The sequence below is a fragment of the Anastrepha obliqua genome, chromosome 2 (assembly GCF_027943255.1).
Source record: "Anastrepha obliqua isolate idAnaObli1 chromosome 2, idAnaObli1_1.0, whole genome shotgun sequence".
Taxonomy (NCBI): Eukaryota; Metazoa; Arthropoda; class Insecta; order Diptera; family Tephritidae; genus Anastrepha; species Anastrepha obliqua.
The window spans coordinates 64204916-64221751 of record NC_072893.1 but is presented as its reverse complement, the minus strand read 5'-3'; the positions used below and the strand labels follow the sequence as shown (position 1 = coordinate 64221751).

The following is a 16836-nucleotide window of genomic DNA, read 5'->3' as shown; positions in this document are numbered from 1 at the left end:
CAGCTATTAAAAATAGTCCTGCAACCTCCTCGTGTTCTCATTTAAAATTTAATTTTGTTTTAGTCATTAGTATCATTATTGATTTTGAAATAGCGCCGACGTGAAAGACAAAATTTTGTACGTGAATCTAAAAAGTTGCAAAAAGTGACATAAATTCCTTATAGAGAATACTTGAAAAAATAAAAGGACCCCAAAGCCATCATTTTTGATGAAAAAGTTGCTTTCAAGCATGATACGAATTCTAATTTTTATAGGACATGCAAGTATGTTTAGGAACCTGTTCAGGTTTAAAATAATAAGAATTTTAATATTCCATGGCATCCTCTCGAAGGTAATGAATGGGTAGAATACTCAAAATTACTTTTACTATTAACCCTTTGGGGACGAGTGTCGGCATATAGCCGCGCAAATTAATTCGCAGATGCAAGGCTCGTGACGACTGTCGTTCTGAACGATAAGATACGCATAGGATTAGTAAAAGGGTCGCGTTTTCATTCAAAGACATTATCTAATATACTTTATGATGTAAACTTACGATGTGAGACGACGGTTGAGTCTAGATCTAGAGATGATACGTTAGATAGTGACAGTTCTGATGAATAAGACGCAATAAGCAATCCACTCAGGCATTTCAACATTAGCAGTGATAGCAGTTTGTGTATAATTATTTTTTGGATTTTATGAAAAAAATGTCGTGTGTTAAATAAAGCCTTAGTTTTTATAACTTTCAATTTATTTATTTTCTTTACTGCGCTCTTCAATACCTCCCGTCCTCAGCGACGCAGCCCCGTCGATCGGCTCCGTTCCCAAAGGGAAATTGAGAATTTGGCGAAAGAAAAACCACAAAAAATACAAAACTGACGTTATTTTAACACTCCATTGGACACCTTTTTCAAAATTTTCGGTTGGGCAGCCCTTTTTAAAAGGAAACTTCGGCCCAATTCACTTTTATTTGTATATAATAAGACATTCTAGTGCTTTTAAAAAAATTTCACTATTTGATTACGGTCAATTTTCACCACTTTTGATAGGCTTTTGGAGATCTAAAAATTTCAACAACAATGTATTTTTTGCTTAATAAATACCCTAACACCTCAAAAGTGGTGGGTCGGAAAATTTGTATATACCGAATTGCGATGCAAATATTCTCAGTGCCGTAAAAAATAAGAAAAACTCTATTTCCTTTTCAGAATTTCTACTATTTTGTTTTAATTTTTATTTTTCCATAATGAGTTTTTTTATAAACTCTTACTTCGAGCTACTATAAAAACGTTGGCTTCTTTTTTATTTATTTAGTTTTTTCTTTTGTAATTTAGCAAACTAAACTTTCGCCTAATCTCCGTATTTTACTCATTCCCCCAGTTGGTAAACTCAGTGACAGCTGTAATCAAGAATGGCACAGACCGAGTAATACGAGTACATACATACATACATATAAAAAGAAAGAGGGGAGGCAATAAGCATTTGTTGGCATCTGCTGCAATCTTCAAACCCCTAACGCATGAGTGCCGTTAAATCCCAGCTAAGTTTATGTGCGTGCCATTTAATTTTGTGGAAATCATTTACCGCGTTGAATGTCCGTTCGTGCGCGCAAAGCATGAGTGAAGTGTGTGTTAGTGACTCAGATTTTATTACATTGCAATTTGAGTGAGTGCTCAATTGACAGCTAGGATTTATTTAATTTCCAAGCAAGTTGCAAAAGCTTTCGAGGCCAGCAGAGGAATCAGACGAAGAAGAAGAAGAAGCATTTCTTTATTGCAATATATTTGTCTCAGCTTTGACATAGCATCATTTGATTATTGCTTCGAGTTAAATGATTTGGTTTTTTTGCTTTTACTCTTCTCTGCACTGAGAACACTTAACATCAGCTTCTCTATACCCACACACCCGCACACTCACTGCTTTCACATACATATACACATTTAGGGGTTGGTACTTACCAAAATGATTATTCTCAACTTGTGTGCTGGCAGTCGTGTGCTTCGCTAGCCTTTCTTCCGCCTCAACCATGCCACCTCCTTGCAGCTCTTCATGTGTCGTTTGTGTCTCCTCTTCCGTCTGCTCGACCAGCTCTTCCACTACTTCCATATCCAAAAGTTCAACGGCGCCATCATTGGGCTGATTCTTTGGCGTTGTTTGTGTGGTTGAGTCCACCTCTTTTACCGGTGGAAGCGTTGTGGCCACTAAAGAGTTTTCGTTTGCTGCTTCTAATGGCGCTGATAACGACGCTTCTGGTGTTTCGGTTTCCGCTTTTGTCTCAACGGTTGGCGCTGCTTGTGACGCCGCCGTCTCATTTGTTTTTTCTACGGTGTCCACTGTTTGTGTCAGCAAATCATCAACGACTGTCTGCACAATGTCCGTAACATTTTCCTCTGTAGTATTTTCCACTTTTGCTGTATGTTCTTCAAGCGGCGTGTTTTCCTTAACCGGTGTATCCTCTGTGGCGGCTTTGTTCAGCGCGGACGTAAGCACATCTTCCACAATTTCTTTGGCCGTTTCAGAGACGGCTTCTTCTTCACTTTTATCCTCCTTCGCTTTATCTACAATTTCATTGTTGTTTGTCTCTTTAGCGGCAACATCTTCCACGCTACTCGCATCTATCACTTTGTCTATCAGTTTATCGACAATGTCTTTCACCATTGTCTCGACTTTGTTGTTTTCGCTGTCTGCTGGTGTTGGCTCAGATAACCCAAGTAGATTCTCTTCGGTAATGGATGCACTTGATACTGTTGTTTCGGGACTGAGTGAGGAGATTTCCTCGGTAGTCTCAACCGTTGTCGAAAGTGAAGAGCTTACATCCATTAGCTCGTGGTCGTGTTCCTTGGCAACAACGATTGCTAATTTTGTGGTTATGTGCTCTTCAGCAGGCTCGGCAGTATTGGCGTTGTTATTAATTAAGTTAGTTACTTCATTTTTTTTGTCTTCAGTCTTTTGTTGCGTCTCAATAACAGGCGCCTTGGCGTGTAAATCCGCCGTGGCATTGTTTGTTGTGTTGGTTTGTAAGTTTTCATTTTCATTGGCATCATTGTTCGCATTCACTTCTTTGACTTCTGTTGTGTTATTGTTGTTGCTGCTGTTGCTGTTTGCTGTCGTCTCAACCTCATTGTCAGCATTGTTATTTAACAAGTTCTTTGTATTCAGTACAGATACGTTGTCCTCTTCGGTCTTCTCAGCAGTTTCAGTGTTTGTTGCAAGTGTCTCATCTGTGGCTACTTCTTTCGTCGCTTGCTTCTTCTCATTCTTGAGCACACCTTGTACTACTTCATTCACCGCCAATTCAATTTCCTCATCCTTTAGCACAGAGGAAGCTTCCTGCATCTCATCGGCCACCATTTTGCAGTCTTGCAACGCCTTTTCAGAGCTTTGCAGCACTTGTTGCACATGTTCGGCATCATCGGTTGTACCAGCAGCGATCTTTGCGTTGGCCAATTCGATTTCTTCCAGATCCTCGGCCTTGAGATTAAGCGTTTGTGAGAATGCTTCCTGACCGCCGCTAGGCGCCGGTGACTTCGACGGTGTACTGTTCGCACTTGCGGCCGTCGATGAGCATGAAGCGCTACCGTTGCAGGTCACAGCGACTGCCGGCGATTCAACTATACTGGTGACTATCACTTCCGATTTAATGTGTTCGTTGTACACATCGGATATGTTGGATATTTTCGGCTTTGTTAAGTCTTCGTGTACGTTCGTCTCGTCAGCAGGTGTTTCCTTTACCAACTCTGGTTCAGTTGCTTTGTCGTCCGACGCGCAGACACAATTCGTTGTTTCACTAACACCGGTTGACGCTGCTACTTCTTGCGTTGTGGACTCAATTTCTTCGCACTCGATTTCCTCCTCCACAGGCGGCACATCTTCGAGTGAGCCCACCGACTCAGCAGCCTTCACTTGCACCTCTTGCACTGCTGGCGCTGGTAGTGCCGCTTGCCGATGGTGCTGTTGATGATGCGCATGTGTATGCTCCAACTGCTGCTGCTGCTGCTGTTGGTGTTGTTGATGGTGTTGATGATGTTGCTGCTGCTGTTGCTCTTCACGTTCCCAACCGCTAATCGTGCTGATGGGACGCGCTTGTCGTAGCGCCGGATCGGTAATATTGTCCGTACGTTGGCGCTCGTAGTGTTCGTACATTTGCGCGAATTGCAGTTTGAATTCTTCATAAGAGACTTTCGAGTGAACGATGGCTAGTGTATCGACCCATACACGCCATCCGCCATATTCATGTTTAATCGCATGATGCAATAGCATGCGGAAAAGTGAGTACACCATATCGGAGATTTTCTGCTCTTCCGTATTCTTCGGATGTATATAGGCCATGGCTATGAGCCATTCTTGCCACACGGACATTTGTAGTACTGTGCGTCGGTTCTCGCGATTGCTATTGCACAGAAGCGTCATGTCGGAGAGGAAGAGTTTTTTCACCTCGATTAGTGATTCGGTTTGTTTGGATTGGCGTATGAGCGTGGCGACGACCTTAAGGATCACTGAAAAAAAAAGAAAATCGTTAACAAATTATTGACTATAAGTTAAAAATATATTAAAATGCGTATTCAGAATAGATACATTTTACAATTATTTTATGAAAATATATCCTTAGAACAATTTCTACTGCCTCCGATACAAACTCGAATGTACAACTGTGTTCAAAAAATACAAGAGCGACGAATTACCAAGTTCATATTATTTCGTTTTATTTAATTTTGGTGTCATGTTTATTTGAAGGTATAATAGGTCATTAGAAATTTCAAAACAACACATCAAAATTTCAACTTTTTGTTTTTATTTAAACAAAAAAAAAATTCTAGGTATTCTATAAAACTGCACTTATAGCCCATTCAATATTAGTATAACTATCAAGTATCTCGAAACTCATTTTTCATTTTTTTGCTTGTAGTGTTGAGCATTTCCTTCCATAACATGCGCTTTGTATGGAAGAAAATTGTCAACACCGCTTGCAATAAAAAATATGATAAAAAATCAACGTTTTTTTTTGCCGAATTTGAACTTTAGAATTAAATGGTGTATAAAACTACATACCTTGAATTTTTCTAAAAATCCTGCTTACAAAATTGAAAATTTTGATGATAATTTTTTTAAAATAGTACAACTTTTTTGAGTTTGTACAAAGATTGGGAATTATATAGCACTTTTATAAAAAAAAATCCTTGCGCTCCTAGTATTTTGCGCACAGCTGTATCTGACCAATATTTGGCTACTTAAATTGGAAGATAAACATCTTAGCACAAGACAACATCAGCAAGACATGGCCTTAACATACCAAACGGGGATTGCAAGATTTTAATTTTCTTGATTTTGAGCCATAAACACTCCATCTCTGTTCCCACAACGCGTCAAGTGCATGAACATCGGCATGTCTTTAGAAACCGCCGAGCCATCTTACGCCAACTCCTTTAGAAGGCTGGTCGTCTCTTTCACTTTGCCAACATCAAAATGTTCCATTTTTGTTCTTTTCTTATAGATTTTAGCTTTGAAAATTGAAGTTGCGTAATTTAAGACTCAGCGAATGGTCGAGCACTTGACTAAATTACTTTCGGCAGACAGTCGGCGCATTGTTTGGCGGAGAACCGATGACCCTATTTTCTACAATTGGAGTCCTTTTTTTCGTGTTCTTTCACAAATCTGATCAAGTTTCGACTGGTCGCCATGTGATGTAGAGTGTTTTTTGAACTAAAAAAATTTTTTTTGTAATTTCTTAATCCGTGTTTTCAACTACCTGATAGAAGTCTTGTATATGAGCTGAATCGGACATGAATTCGCCAGCGTCACTTGAATAATATTTGCAGGAAAAACAGAAAAGGCTTAGAAAATTCGTCTACTTATTAGTATTGAGTTGCTTGTCTCCCATCGGATGCGTCCCCAGGTGGCAGGTAGGGGAAGCTCGGCAGATATGCAAGGTCGAATCCTTGATGTTTTTGAGTTTGCGACTTGATTTTTAAGTTGTTCAACTGATTTTCTTAATTTTTGAATTCACCTTTTATTCCAGCGTTTTCTTCATTACATAAATTTAATTAAAATTATTTTTCTGCATTTATTATAGTTATTTGAAAACTGCCATAGCTTTTATGATATTTTCCGAACAGTTTTGCGGGTTGAGTTCTAGCTTTAACTTGAGGAAAGTTGTTTATGGGTGTGTTCACATGTTGTTGGTAGTTTATTGGGAATATCAACTAATATATTAAATTATGTGTTAGTTAAGGTAGGTACCGTCAAGTTAATTTTAATAAGTTTATACAAATCGTGTTTTATATTTTTTCTCACTCCTTGCATTATCTGAGTTTTGACAACTTTATTTGAGAGGACCTGGCAAGAGGCTGAATGATAGAATTAAAGTATAGCTTATTCTAGTGGTTATTTAGTTATTGCGAATTTTTGCTACTGCTGTTATTTTTATTGTTCTTATGTTTTCTACAAAGAAGATAGCCAGCTATATTGGAACATTTCCATGGAATATTTTCTTGAATTTTGTATAATTACAGATAATTTACAGATGCCGAGAATCAGTGGGAGAAAAATACGTCCCTATTTTTAGCAAATTATTCGGCAGATCCTCCTTAATATGAGAAAAAACACAGCTGCCCTTGAACTGAGTACCAACTGTGCCCCTTTACAACCGTTTTCCATTACTTCGGCACTAGTCATGGAATGCCTGACATACAACTAACTCCTTAGGCGATTGTGCACATTTTGCTTTGCAGTGTTCTTATACAAGCACAAACTCCATTCCGAATTAATTTCGCATTTTTGAACAAGAAATAAGTATGACTAAAATGTTTCCCAATTTATCGCAGCTTAAGCGAAATAGCATCTCTCTTAATCTTCATATATGAGATACACTCGTACCCACTGCATAGTAGCTGGTATTGCAGCAGCACAACGCATTCATTTCGCTTATCCCAAGTAGGACATTTAGCGCGCTATTTCATACTTATGAGGATGTACAAGTATCGTTGTGAGTGTGTGCTGTTTGTGTATGCTACGAGTAAATGTAAAACCCTGCCAGTACTGGCAGGACAAGAGTTCTTTGCGTTAAAAAAATAACAAGAATGTAGTATTCACAACTCAATTAAGGGTATTTAAAAAAAAAATTCATAAATAAGTCAATTAATATGAGCCCGAATAATTTGTGTAACCGATTTTTGCTTCGAACTGGGTATTTCAAATATTGCTAATTTAGTGGTTCATGAATTAAAACCTTCAACTATTCACTTCTAGAGATCAAGCGCAAGATGGTATTAATTACGAGCTCTACAATTAGCGGTAGGTTTTCCTGTTGGGTACTAAAATACTATGGAATGTACTTCTTTAATTTCACTACAATTTCACGTATATGCTTTATATACTTATATACTTTTTATATTCCTCAATACAAATATTACATGGGTTTTTAGCTCTCTTTACTTACTTGGATTTTCCAAACGATAATGACTCTCTGGCTCTGGATGTCTGGTATAGAGAATTTGTTGTGATATATGCTCTGTCATAATTTCGTAGAGGACATTATACGTTGGCAGGGATAGCGATTCCTCGTAGAGTAATAAACGTTCCGCTAATAGTGTGTATAAGTTGTGCGGCGACATAACGTCATATTTTCGTCTATTATGAAAGTAAGTTGCAGACAAGCAGCAGTAGGAAACCACAGCAGCAAAAATTTGGCGAATGTTTGCGAAGGCATGGGAAATTAGAAAGAGAAAATATAGATGAAAAAAACGTATATATACATATACTATATGTAATAGGTAAATAATGGTTCACTTATTAAATTGCATTGCAAAGCAATAATTTATTTATACGCATCAGCCACGAGGCTGGCTCACCAACGCGATTTTGTTTGACAGCCTGCAGTTTGGGGGTGCCCTTATTTTCATATTGTTTTAAAACTGTCTATCTTCATACATTTCTTCATGCACACTTGTCGTCATATAATTAAGTCATTTTATCTTTTTACAATGTTCACAATATTTTTGATGTAAAACTTTTGTCGGAATATTTTTTTAAGCGGAGTCTTCGAAAAAATACTCGGTATGCAATTCTATAGCCCACTTAATTTTAATATATTATAATAAAATGTAGTTTGAAATCGCTGAAAAATGGCGTTGGTTTTTACAATTTTGTTTGCATGCGATGCTGACAATTTTCGTCCATACAAAGCACATACTAGAAAGTCTTCGTAATCTAAATAAGGACACCCCTAATGCAATGCACACATGCAGTCACAACCTGCCACTCACTTGTGTGTGCTGCGTGATAAAAAGAATCCAAGCAATTTCAATGCCTGTAAGCGTATCAATTGACTTTCGGCAGCCAATAATTTGAAAATGCTACGAACGCCATGTTTCACATCGAAAGCAGGTACCATGGAGCTGGGATGCTCAGACATAAGCGAAATTAACATTTGTAAAACGTCATGAAGATTTTCATCCTGCAAAGGCAAATCAATCAAAACATAGCAATGAAATGGATATCAAATAAGCAAGGAAATACAATTTTATATTTCTAGGAGTATGACTTGCTTACCTCATGCATGGTCGTCAAGTAATTTAAAATGCTTTGCAACTCATCCTCTTTGACGCCATTACCGATCATAATTAACTGTTTCAAAAACAATAAAATATAAGCGCGTATCGCTAGGATATCCTTTTGTGCTGGACGTGGACCATCTGAAAGTAGTTTTTAAAAATTTAATACATAGGTTCGAAATTTGTACATACAAATATTTATATTTATGGAGGAATGAGAATTAAGAAAACTGAGCGTATGCAAAATATTTTTTTTTTTAAATTATAGGAGAACGTTTAAAAAGTCACCAAGTGGCAAAGAATTTGCCAAGTAGGAACTTCTCTACGTGTATTTTTACGATACTCAAACTCATATTCATACTCATATTCTTATTGATATTCATACTCAGATTCAAACTTATACTCCTATTATTCATATTCATACTCATACATATACTTATACTCATATTTACATTCATATTCATACTCATACATATACTTATACTCCTACTTATACGCATATTAATAGTCATACTTTCTTATAAACATACTAGTATTCATATTCATATTCATATTCATATTCATATCCATATTCATATTCATATTCATATTCATATTCATATTCATGTTCATGTTCATATTCCTATTCCTATTCCTATTCCTATTCATATTCATATTCATATTCATATTCATATTCATATTCATATTCATATTCATATTCATATTCATATTCATATTCATATTCATATTCATATTCATATTCATATTCATATTCATATTCATATTCATATTCATATTCATATTCATATTCATATTCATATTCATATTCATATTCATATTCATATTCATATTCATATTCATATTCATATTCATATTCATATTCATATTCATATTCATATTCATATTCATATTCATATTCATATTCATATTCATATTCATATTCATATTCGTATTCATATTCATATTCATGTTCATACTCATATTCACATTTCCATTCATACTCATCCTCATACTCATATTCATACCCATCCTCTAATCATAATCATACTCATTTTCGTATTCATATTCATACTCATACGCATACGCATATTCATACTCATCCTCATAATCATACTCATATTCATACTCATACACATATTCATACTCACCCTCATAATCATACTCATATTCATACTCATGCTCATATTCATGTTCATACTCATACGCATATTCATACTCATACGCATATTCATACTCATCCTCATACTTATATTCATACTCATATTCATACTCATACTCATATTCACACTCATACTTATTTTCATATTCATATTCATACTCATCACTGATACTCAGGCTCATACTCATATTCATACTCATATTCATACTATTACTCTTATTCATACTCATACTCATATTCATACTCATACGCATACGCATATTCATACTCATCCTCATAATCATACTCATATTCATACTCATACGCATATTCATATTCACCCTCATAATCATACTCATATTCATACTCATACTCGTGCTCATATTCATATTCATACTCATACTCATATTGACACTCATACTTATTTTCATATTCATACTCATCACTGATACTCAGGCTCATATTCATATTCATACTCGTATTCATATTCATATATTTCACTTACCCAATCCCTTTGGTATGATGCCACTCTTTGCACGCGGATTCACAACCCAATAGTAGTATTTCAGTGTGTGCACCGTTTGCAGAACAGTGCTAACACGTCGCACATTGCTGTAGATTTGCGTATCGCTGAGGAATTCCGTGGCCAAGTACGAGTACAGGCGTGCCTGCACATTGGCCGGCGTATAAATCCACAGCGCCGGATTGAAGAGCACATGATCGAGCAGCTGCCACGTCAGAAACGAGAAACAGAACAGCTGGAACACATCGAGAATATATGGAAAAGTAATAATATTAATTTTTTTCATTATTCCAAAAAAACATTTCATTCACTTTTCAATCTTTTAAATGAACACATAAAAAAGTATACGCAATTTTCGCGCTCCAAAGAAATACGAGTACAGTAAATAAATTTGAATATAATTTTTAATATAAAAATTGAGTAAAAAAATTTGTTTATACATACATGTAATGGGGAGTTTTTATATTGATTGTTGATTATATATTTTGAGGCACAAAACAACGAACGAACGTAACGACAATACGAGTAGGTAGTTATAGTTTGGATATTTATTTTTGGTTTTGTTTTTGTATACATATTGGATTGGAAACCATAAATTGTAAGGCAAGGCAGGCAATGCAACGCAACGCAACGTAACGCAACGTAACGTAAATGGCATTCGATAATTTCAAGTTTTAAAATTTGATTTCAACGCATGCAGCGAACAGCAATCAGAAATGAAAATTCGATTAAAACATGAAAAAGGAAAAAATAATAAAATACATTAAGTTTTTATGTATGGAAATTATTATTATATTATATATTACAATGTTTGTTAAGTTTACCTATGTAATATATGTATGTAGAATGAGATATCCTTTAGTTAATATATTAAATAATTTACGGGATCTTAGGTGAAAATGTATGTGAATGTGGGGTTTCTACTTATTAAGTGAAGTAAAAAGTTCCAAGCGTTTTTCGGTAGAAGTCTTTAGTGAGCCATTTCGCACGATCTATGCATAGCATCGAGCTACACTGTACGACGACTGAAAGGTGAATTTATGACTAAAAATGTTTAGCAGTTTTATCTTTGGTGAAGCCAGTTGTATGCTACAGCGTTTTAAAATAAAGTCATAAAAAGAAAAAAAATCTATAAATTCGTCAATACTACATACTACGACCAACGTGGAGAGCAAGATCAGGTGGCCCAAAATTTCTTTTGCTATCTACGGACTCAATACAGTATCGAACTTAATAGCGAAGTGTTGGTTCTAATGATTCTAAACTGGTTATATGGACGCTGATAATAAGGCACTACCTGGTAGGTCAAACGTCGACAATGTGAATAAAATCATGGAAGTTATCTAGTCTGGCCTGAATGTGAGCACCTTCCCCATTGCGCACGAATTTAAGATTAACCACAGAAATATTTTAATTAAAACTAGCCAGATTTATATTCGATTGTTAGGTTTGTCATTATCATTAACGAAAAAATGGCAAAAACCAAACGATCTGAACTTTTTACTTCACCGAAAACATATCCTGTTGTGATCGACTTCAAATAAATAAATATATAATAACTTTTTAAAGTATCTAACTTGACTTTTTAAAGTACCTAGTTCGACTTTTTATTCATTACTATCTTTGAAATAATATTTTTAGCTAAACAAATTGTATTCTGACAAAAAAGCAGAGCCGTTTTCAGTTTATTGAACCGTAGACTAGACTTTTCCGTAGGTTTCTGATATGCTGAAGTTTTCAATGATATGGAGAAACTGCGCAGAATCGGTTGAATACTAAAAGATAATAAAGTTATGCGCCATAATGGATCCATTTTTTCGAATTTTTTTTGATTCTCCGAACTGATAAAGCTTTTGACGACGCCGAAGATCTAAAGGAATACTCGAAATTTGTGGGTTGGTAGTTTTAATTTTCTCTTCTTTGATTTACGAAGTTTTGTCTGATTCTACGTAGCTTTCGCATATCGACGGATAACTCAGGAAAATAATATATTAAGAAGGGAAGGAGTTACTGCCACGATCGTCAAAAAAAAATATCGCGCATGTGACATAACCTCAAATAAAAGCGAAAATTAATTTTTTTGCACTTTTAAGCCGAAATATCTCGTAAACCACGACATATTGAAGCTTTTCCGAGGACGAATTTAGCACAACCAAAATCTTTAGAAAAGTATAGTCTTGCTTTTCGTTCTAAAAATCAATCAAAATTTTAAATTTTTTTAATTTTTTTTTAATTAAAAATTTCAAATAATCACCTCACACTTTTTTTAAGCCCAAATAAATGAATTCTTTTATTTGAATTCACTTTTTACTTTTTTCAAGAAATGAGCCTACTTTTGTAGTAGTCGCAACAAAATGAGTGTTTTGAGTTATATTTATTTACCTTAAGGTTTTGTAAAGTAACGGTATGTATATAAGATACTAATAATGCTAATCTAAGTAATAATTTTTGTCTGCACTACTTACTACTCTAAGACCTTATGAATATAATTTTTATACGTAAACCTTAGAGACTTATGTGCATCGGACTGTTAAAAGGGACCTATCGTTCCAAAGCAGGATTTCAAGAAAACAGCTGTTAAAGTTACCAAACTCAAGCCTGTGTTTTTTTATGGATTGAAACTCATTACTAACTAATTTTTAAAAGTCTTTTGATTGAGTCAGATTCCAGTTCGACCAAATACAAAAAGGAAGCTGCAGTATGGCGATTGAATTAATTGAATTTTCGCGAAATTCGACACAAGGAAATTTTTAGCGTCACCGATAATAAATTTTATATCGCTTTTGTGATTTTAGAATAAATGAAAAAATAGTTAAAATACATATCGGAGAGAAATATGTGATAAAAAGGGTGATCAGATTGAAAGCACTTTTTCCAATAGGGTTTTCGACAGATCACGCGTGATTATTGTCAAACTAAATACATAATTTTTTGCAGAATTCATTGACATTTCATCATGGAAAGACTTACGCCTCAACAACATTTACAAATCGTACAATTGTATTAATATACGAAAATCTACGCTCCGTGAAAAGAGTTCATCGCGCGCTCAGGCCAACTTATGTTGTTTAGCGATGAGGCACATTTTTGGCTTAATGGCTACGTTAATAAGCAAAATTGTCGTATTTGGACTGAAGAGTAACCCGAAGCTATTCATCCAACAGCCATTACATCCATTGAAAGCAACCATATGGAGCGACCCATGAGCTAGAGGAATCATCGGCCTATATTTCTTCAAAGACGAGGCTGATGCCACTGTAATAGTGAATGGCGAACGCTAACGCGCCATGATAAACGACTTTTTGGTGCCGGAAATTGAAGCCTGTAAGCCCCCACAACAGATGGTTTCAACGAGTTGGCGCTAATTACCATACGTCCCGTGAAACAATAGGTTTATTGCACCGTCATTTCAGTTTGCGGTGAGCAATTTATTTCCCGTCTTGGACCAGTGGACCAGATTATCCTCGGGGAGAGTTATGAGTTGTTTAAACCTCTTTTGGTTGTACTCACCCAGTAAGGATTTCGCCCGTCGTAGCCCCAAAGTTTGGTGCCAGCCATGATGGTGTGTTTTCCCATGGCAAGGAAGGGCTAGGGTCCCATTAGAGGTGAGGCCGCAGCCTCTCTCGCCAATGCGTCCGCTACTTCGTACCCAGTTATACCCCTGTATCCTGCAACACAAATTAGCCGGATGCAGTTATGCATTCCTAGTAGGTTAAGTTTTACGATACACTCAAGTACTAGTGAAAGCCAACATTACTAAAGTTATTCACGAGATACGGACTGAAGTCCTCCAGCGAGTCATTCAAAATTAGTGTTTACGGATGATCGAATTACAGCGCAGTTGCGGCTAACATTTGAAAAGGATTATCTTAAAATAATAAATGTCTTGAATGTCAATTTAAAATCCGATACCTCTAAATTGATCACCCTTCAGTTTAGTAGTGAAAAGGTTAAAGCATTTTATAGAATTTTGCTTCGAATCAGCAGCTAAATCGATTATATGAACTGAAAGAAATTCGCACACATACTCACACATACCATCGATGAATTTAAGCACCAAAAGGTTGTTCAAACTTCAACCTGCATTCGCTGCCACTACAATGCTCCAGTCTGGGGTGTAGTAGGGTAAGCGGCTGTCCTTCATAAAATACCGAAATATAAGTAATACGGGAGAGCAGGCTGCTAGAAAAGTGTTACGGAACGCAGTGATTGCTGTTGCAAGCACTGCTGTTATGGTATTCTTAATTGTGTCTACTTGCAGTGATTGCTGTCGACAGTCATTACACAGTTTTGCGTACTTTTTGCTTAACGTTTTTTTTTTTTTTGTTTATTTGTTTGTTTTTTTTTTTTTTGTAAAAACGTCAAGCATAAATTTAATGCAGAAAATACATAAATTCAGAATATTCGCACCAACTTCATGTGCACACATCCATGTAAACCCCGATATTTGTGGATATAAGAGCATAAGCATGCAAATATGGACCAGTAAGAGCAGGTTTGTATGTGTGTATGCATGCATGGGTAAATATAATGGCAGCTGCAGATAAAATTCGAATGAGTTGCGGCGGTCAATGGATTGCACCACAAACACGAAGTACGAGGTGGCAAAAGTTTTGCAATTAAAAACGCGTTAAGCGTTGCGCAACTAATACACACACACAAACACAATTAAATGATGAAAAAAAAATGGAAAAGAAAATATGAGTGAATCCGCAACCGAACACCAACAACAAAGCAAATTGCTACCACTGTTGCGATAATTCAGCACTTTTCATGACTTTCCTTCCCTTCACCGGAGCAACAGCAGACGTCGCAGTAGCAGCAGCAGCAGCAACAACGGTTCGTTGCAGCGAGCTGTGTTGACATACATACATAAATAAAATTTTGTAAAATTGTACCATCCAGTAAAAGGCACACAATGCACAAGCGAGCAAACAACTGCGCTGTAGTCAGGGTGAGAGGGGAGATATAGAAATGTAATGCATAGCCATCCTTGCACTATCCAAGGCAACGAACCGAATAAGCGAAATGAGTTACGTATGTATAGTCAATATTACAGTGTTTTCCAATAATTACTACCCCCGTAATATTAAATAAAATATAGAGAAGTGAAGAAAAAAGTGGAGAAAGCGAGAGAAAAAGAGAAAAAGGATTTCATACAATAGCAGAGCGCAAGTGGCTGCACCAATAACAGTGCGGTAGTTACCAGGAGCAACGGCAAAGGCTGCGACAATGACATGGCATGACAATGTCCCAGCAACATTGTCGATATTAACGTCAAAGTCAGCATATAACTCATTAGGCGACTGACAGTCGGTATGATCCCAACAATGAGCAGAGAGTGAAAAAAGAAGGGAGAGCGAGGGAGATAAAGAGGATGAAATAGCGAAAGAGCCAGAGAAGTGGTGGAAGGGAGAAGCGAAATGAATATAAATTATTGCAGTGAAAAACAAAAAAAAAAGAAAATAATAACCAGAACAACTCCAACGACATTGGCAGTCACAATTGAAGTTTGGTTCGTGAACGCAGAGATAAAGTGAAGTGAGTATAAATTTAACGAAAATTAATTATTGACTTGCATAATTTTTGGTTTCCATATCTATCAGTTACATGGAAAGTATGGATGGCATTTGCACATATCTGCATATATTTCAATAAATATTTAAGAAGATGGATTTGCATAAGAGCATAATTTTACATATATCGGACATATTATGCATGGACCCAAATACGAATTGTTGCACTTCATTGTGCAAGATAAAATTGAGGGTAAATGTGGCATAGGAAGGAAGGAAAAGTCTTGGTTAAGGAACATAAGATAATGGACTCCGAACGATCGGGCAACTCACACAAGCAGCATGGAACCGCGAAGATTTTCGTGATATAGTAACAAAAATAAATTAAAGTAAATTAAGAGTTAAGCACTCACAAAATTTTAAAATTTGCATAATACTATAATGTTGTGATCGCTCACATTCCGTTGATAGAATAGGCAAATAAAGAAGAAGAAAAATAATTTTACAAACGAAAAGAAATATGTACATGTGGCTGGAAGAGTGTCACAACCCAAAAATAATCGTGGTTTTCCTTATGAAGTCTTGAATTCACTAGTGCCTCAAAGTAAAAATAAATAAATATTTTTCTCCTGCTCAGAGATAGTCAACTATTAATGTGCACTCCTCAGTTTTGCAAGTGAAAGTTTAAAGTTTTCTGAGCAGTCAAAAACTCAAAACGATCACTGAAGTTTGACGGGTTTTGGCCAGTATTGGACCCATGAATATCTAAGTGAATGAAGCGACTCGCTTACATCGGGCCCTCAACGATTGTAAAAGTGTCAGAAAAAAATGAGCGAATACTCTTAATAAGGCAGCAGCCTTAGGAAGTCTCTTCTAAAGCACGGCTTAACTAAAAACTTTCAAGCGAATATTGACAGGTATTCCTACAGATGATCTCAACAATATAATGGGTACTAACTTCGACCTAATGCAGATGCAGAGTACGGATTACTTTCCTAGATTTCAACAGGTTTTTACACTTCACTCTCTAACTTGTCTAAGCGGATCATCTTATCTTGATACGATAACGCGTCTAGCTGGAAGGACTAACGAAGAAAAATTTGTTGCTCATATGAGCGATTCCATGTCAATTTATTCAATTTATTCAAT

The 16836-nt window shown here is 36.2% G+C and overlaps 1 protein-coding gene and 1 long non-coding RNA gene across 3 annotated transcripts in view; one reads left to right on the top strand and one right to left on the bottom strand.

The window, feature by feature from the left end:
* The window catches only part of LOC129239217 (neurobeachin), a 231460-nt gene that overhangs the window by 82027 nt on the left and 132597 nt on the right, over positions 1–16836 (bottom strand). For both annotated transcript variants that reach the window (XM_054874564.1, XM_054874565.1), the window contains exons 13-17: positions 10154–10376; positions 8530–8672; positions 8244–8434; positions 7418–7608; positions 1941–4478 (exon numbers count right to left, since the gene is read on the bottom strand). In XM_054874564.1, the coding sequence (XP_054730539.1) occupies positions 1941–4478; positions 7418–7608; positions 8244–8434; positions 8530–8672; positions 10154–10376 (3286 nt within the window). The remainder of the gene's footprint in view (positions 1–1940; positions 4479–7417; positions 7609–8243; positions 8435–8529; positions 8673–10153; positions 10377–16836) is intronic.
* On the top strand, positions 14892–16806 carry LOC129239218 (uncharacterized). The gene is made up of 3 exons (XR_008581830.1): positions 14892–15208; positions 15276–15712; positions 15778–16806. It is a non-coding gene; the product is annotated as an uncharacterized LOC129239218 (long non-coding RNA).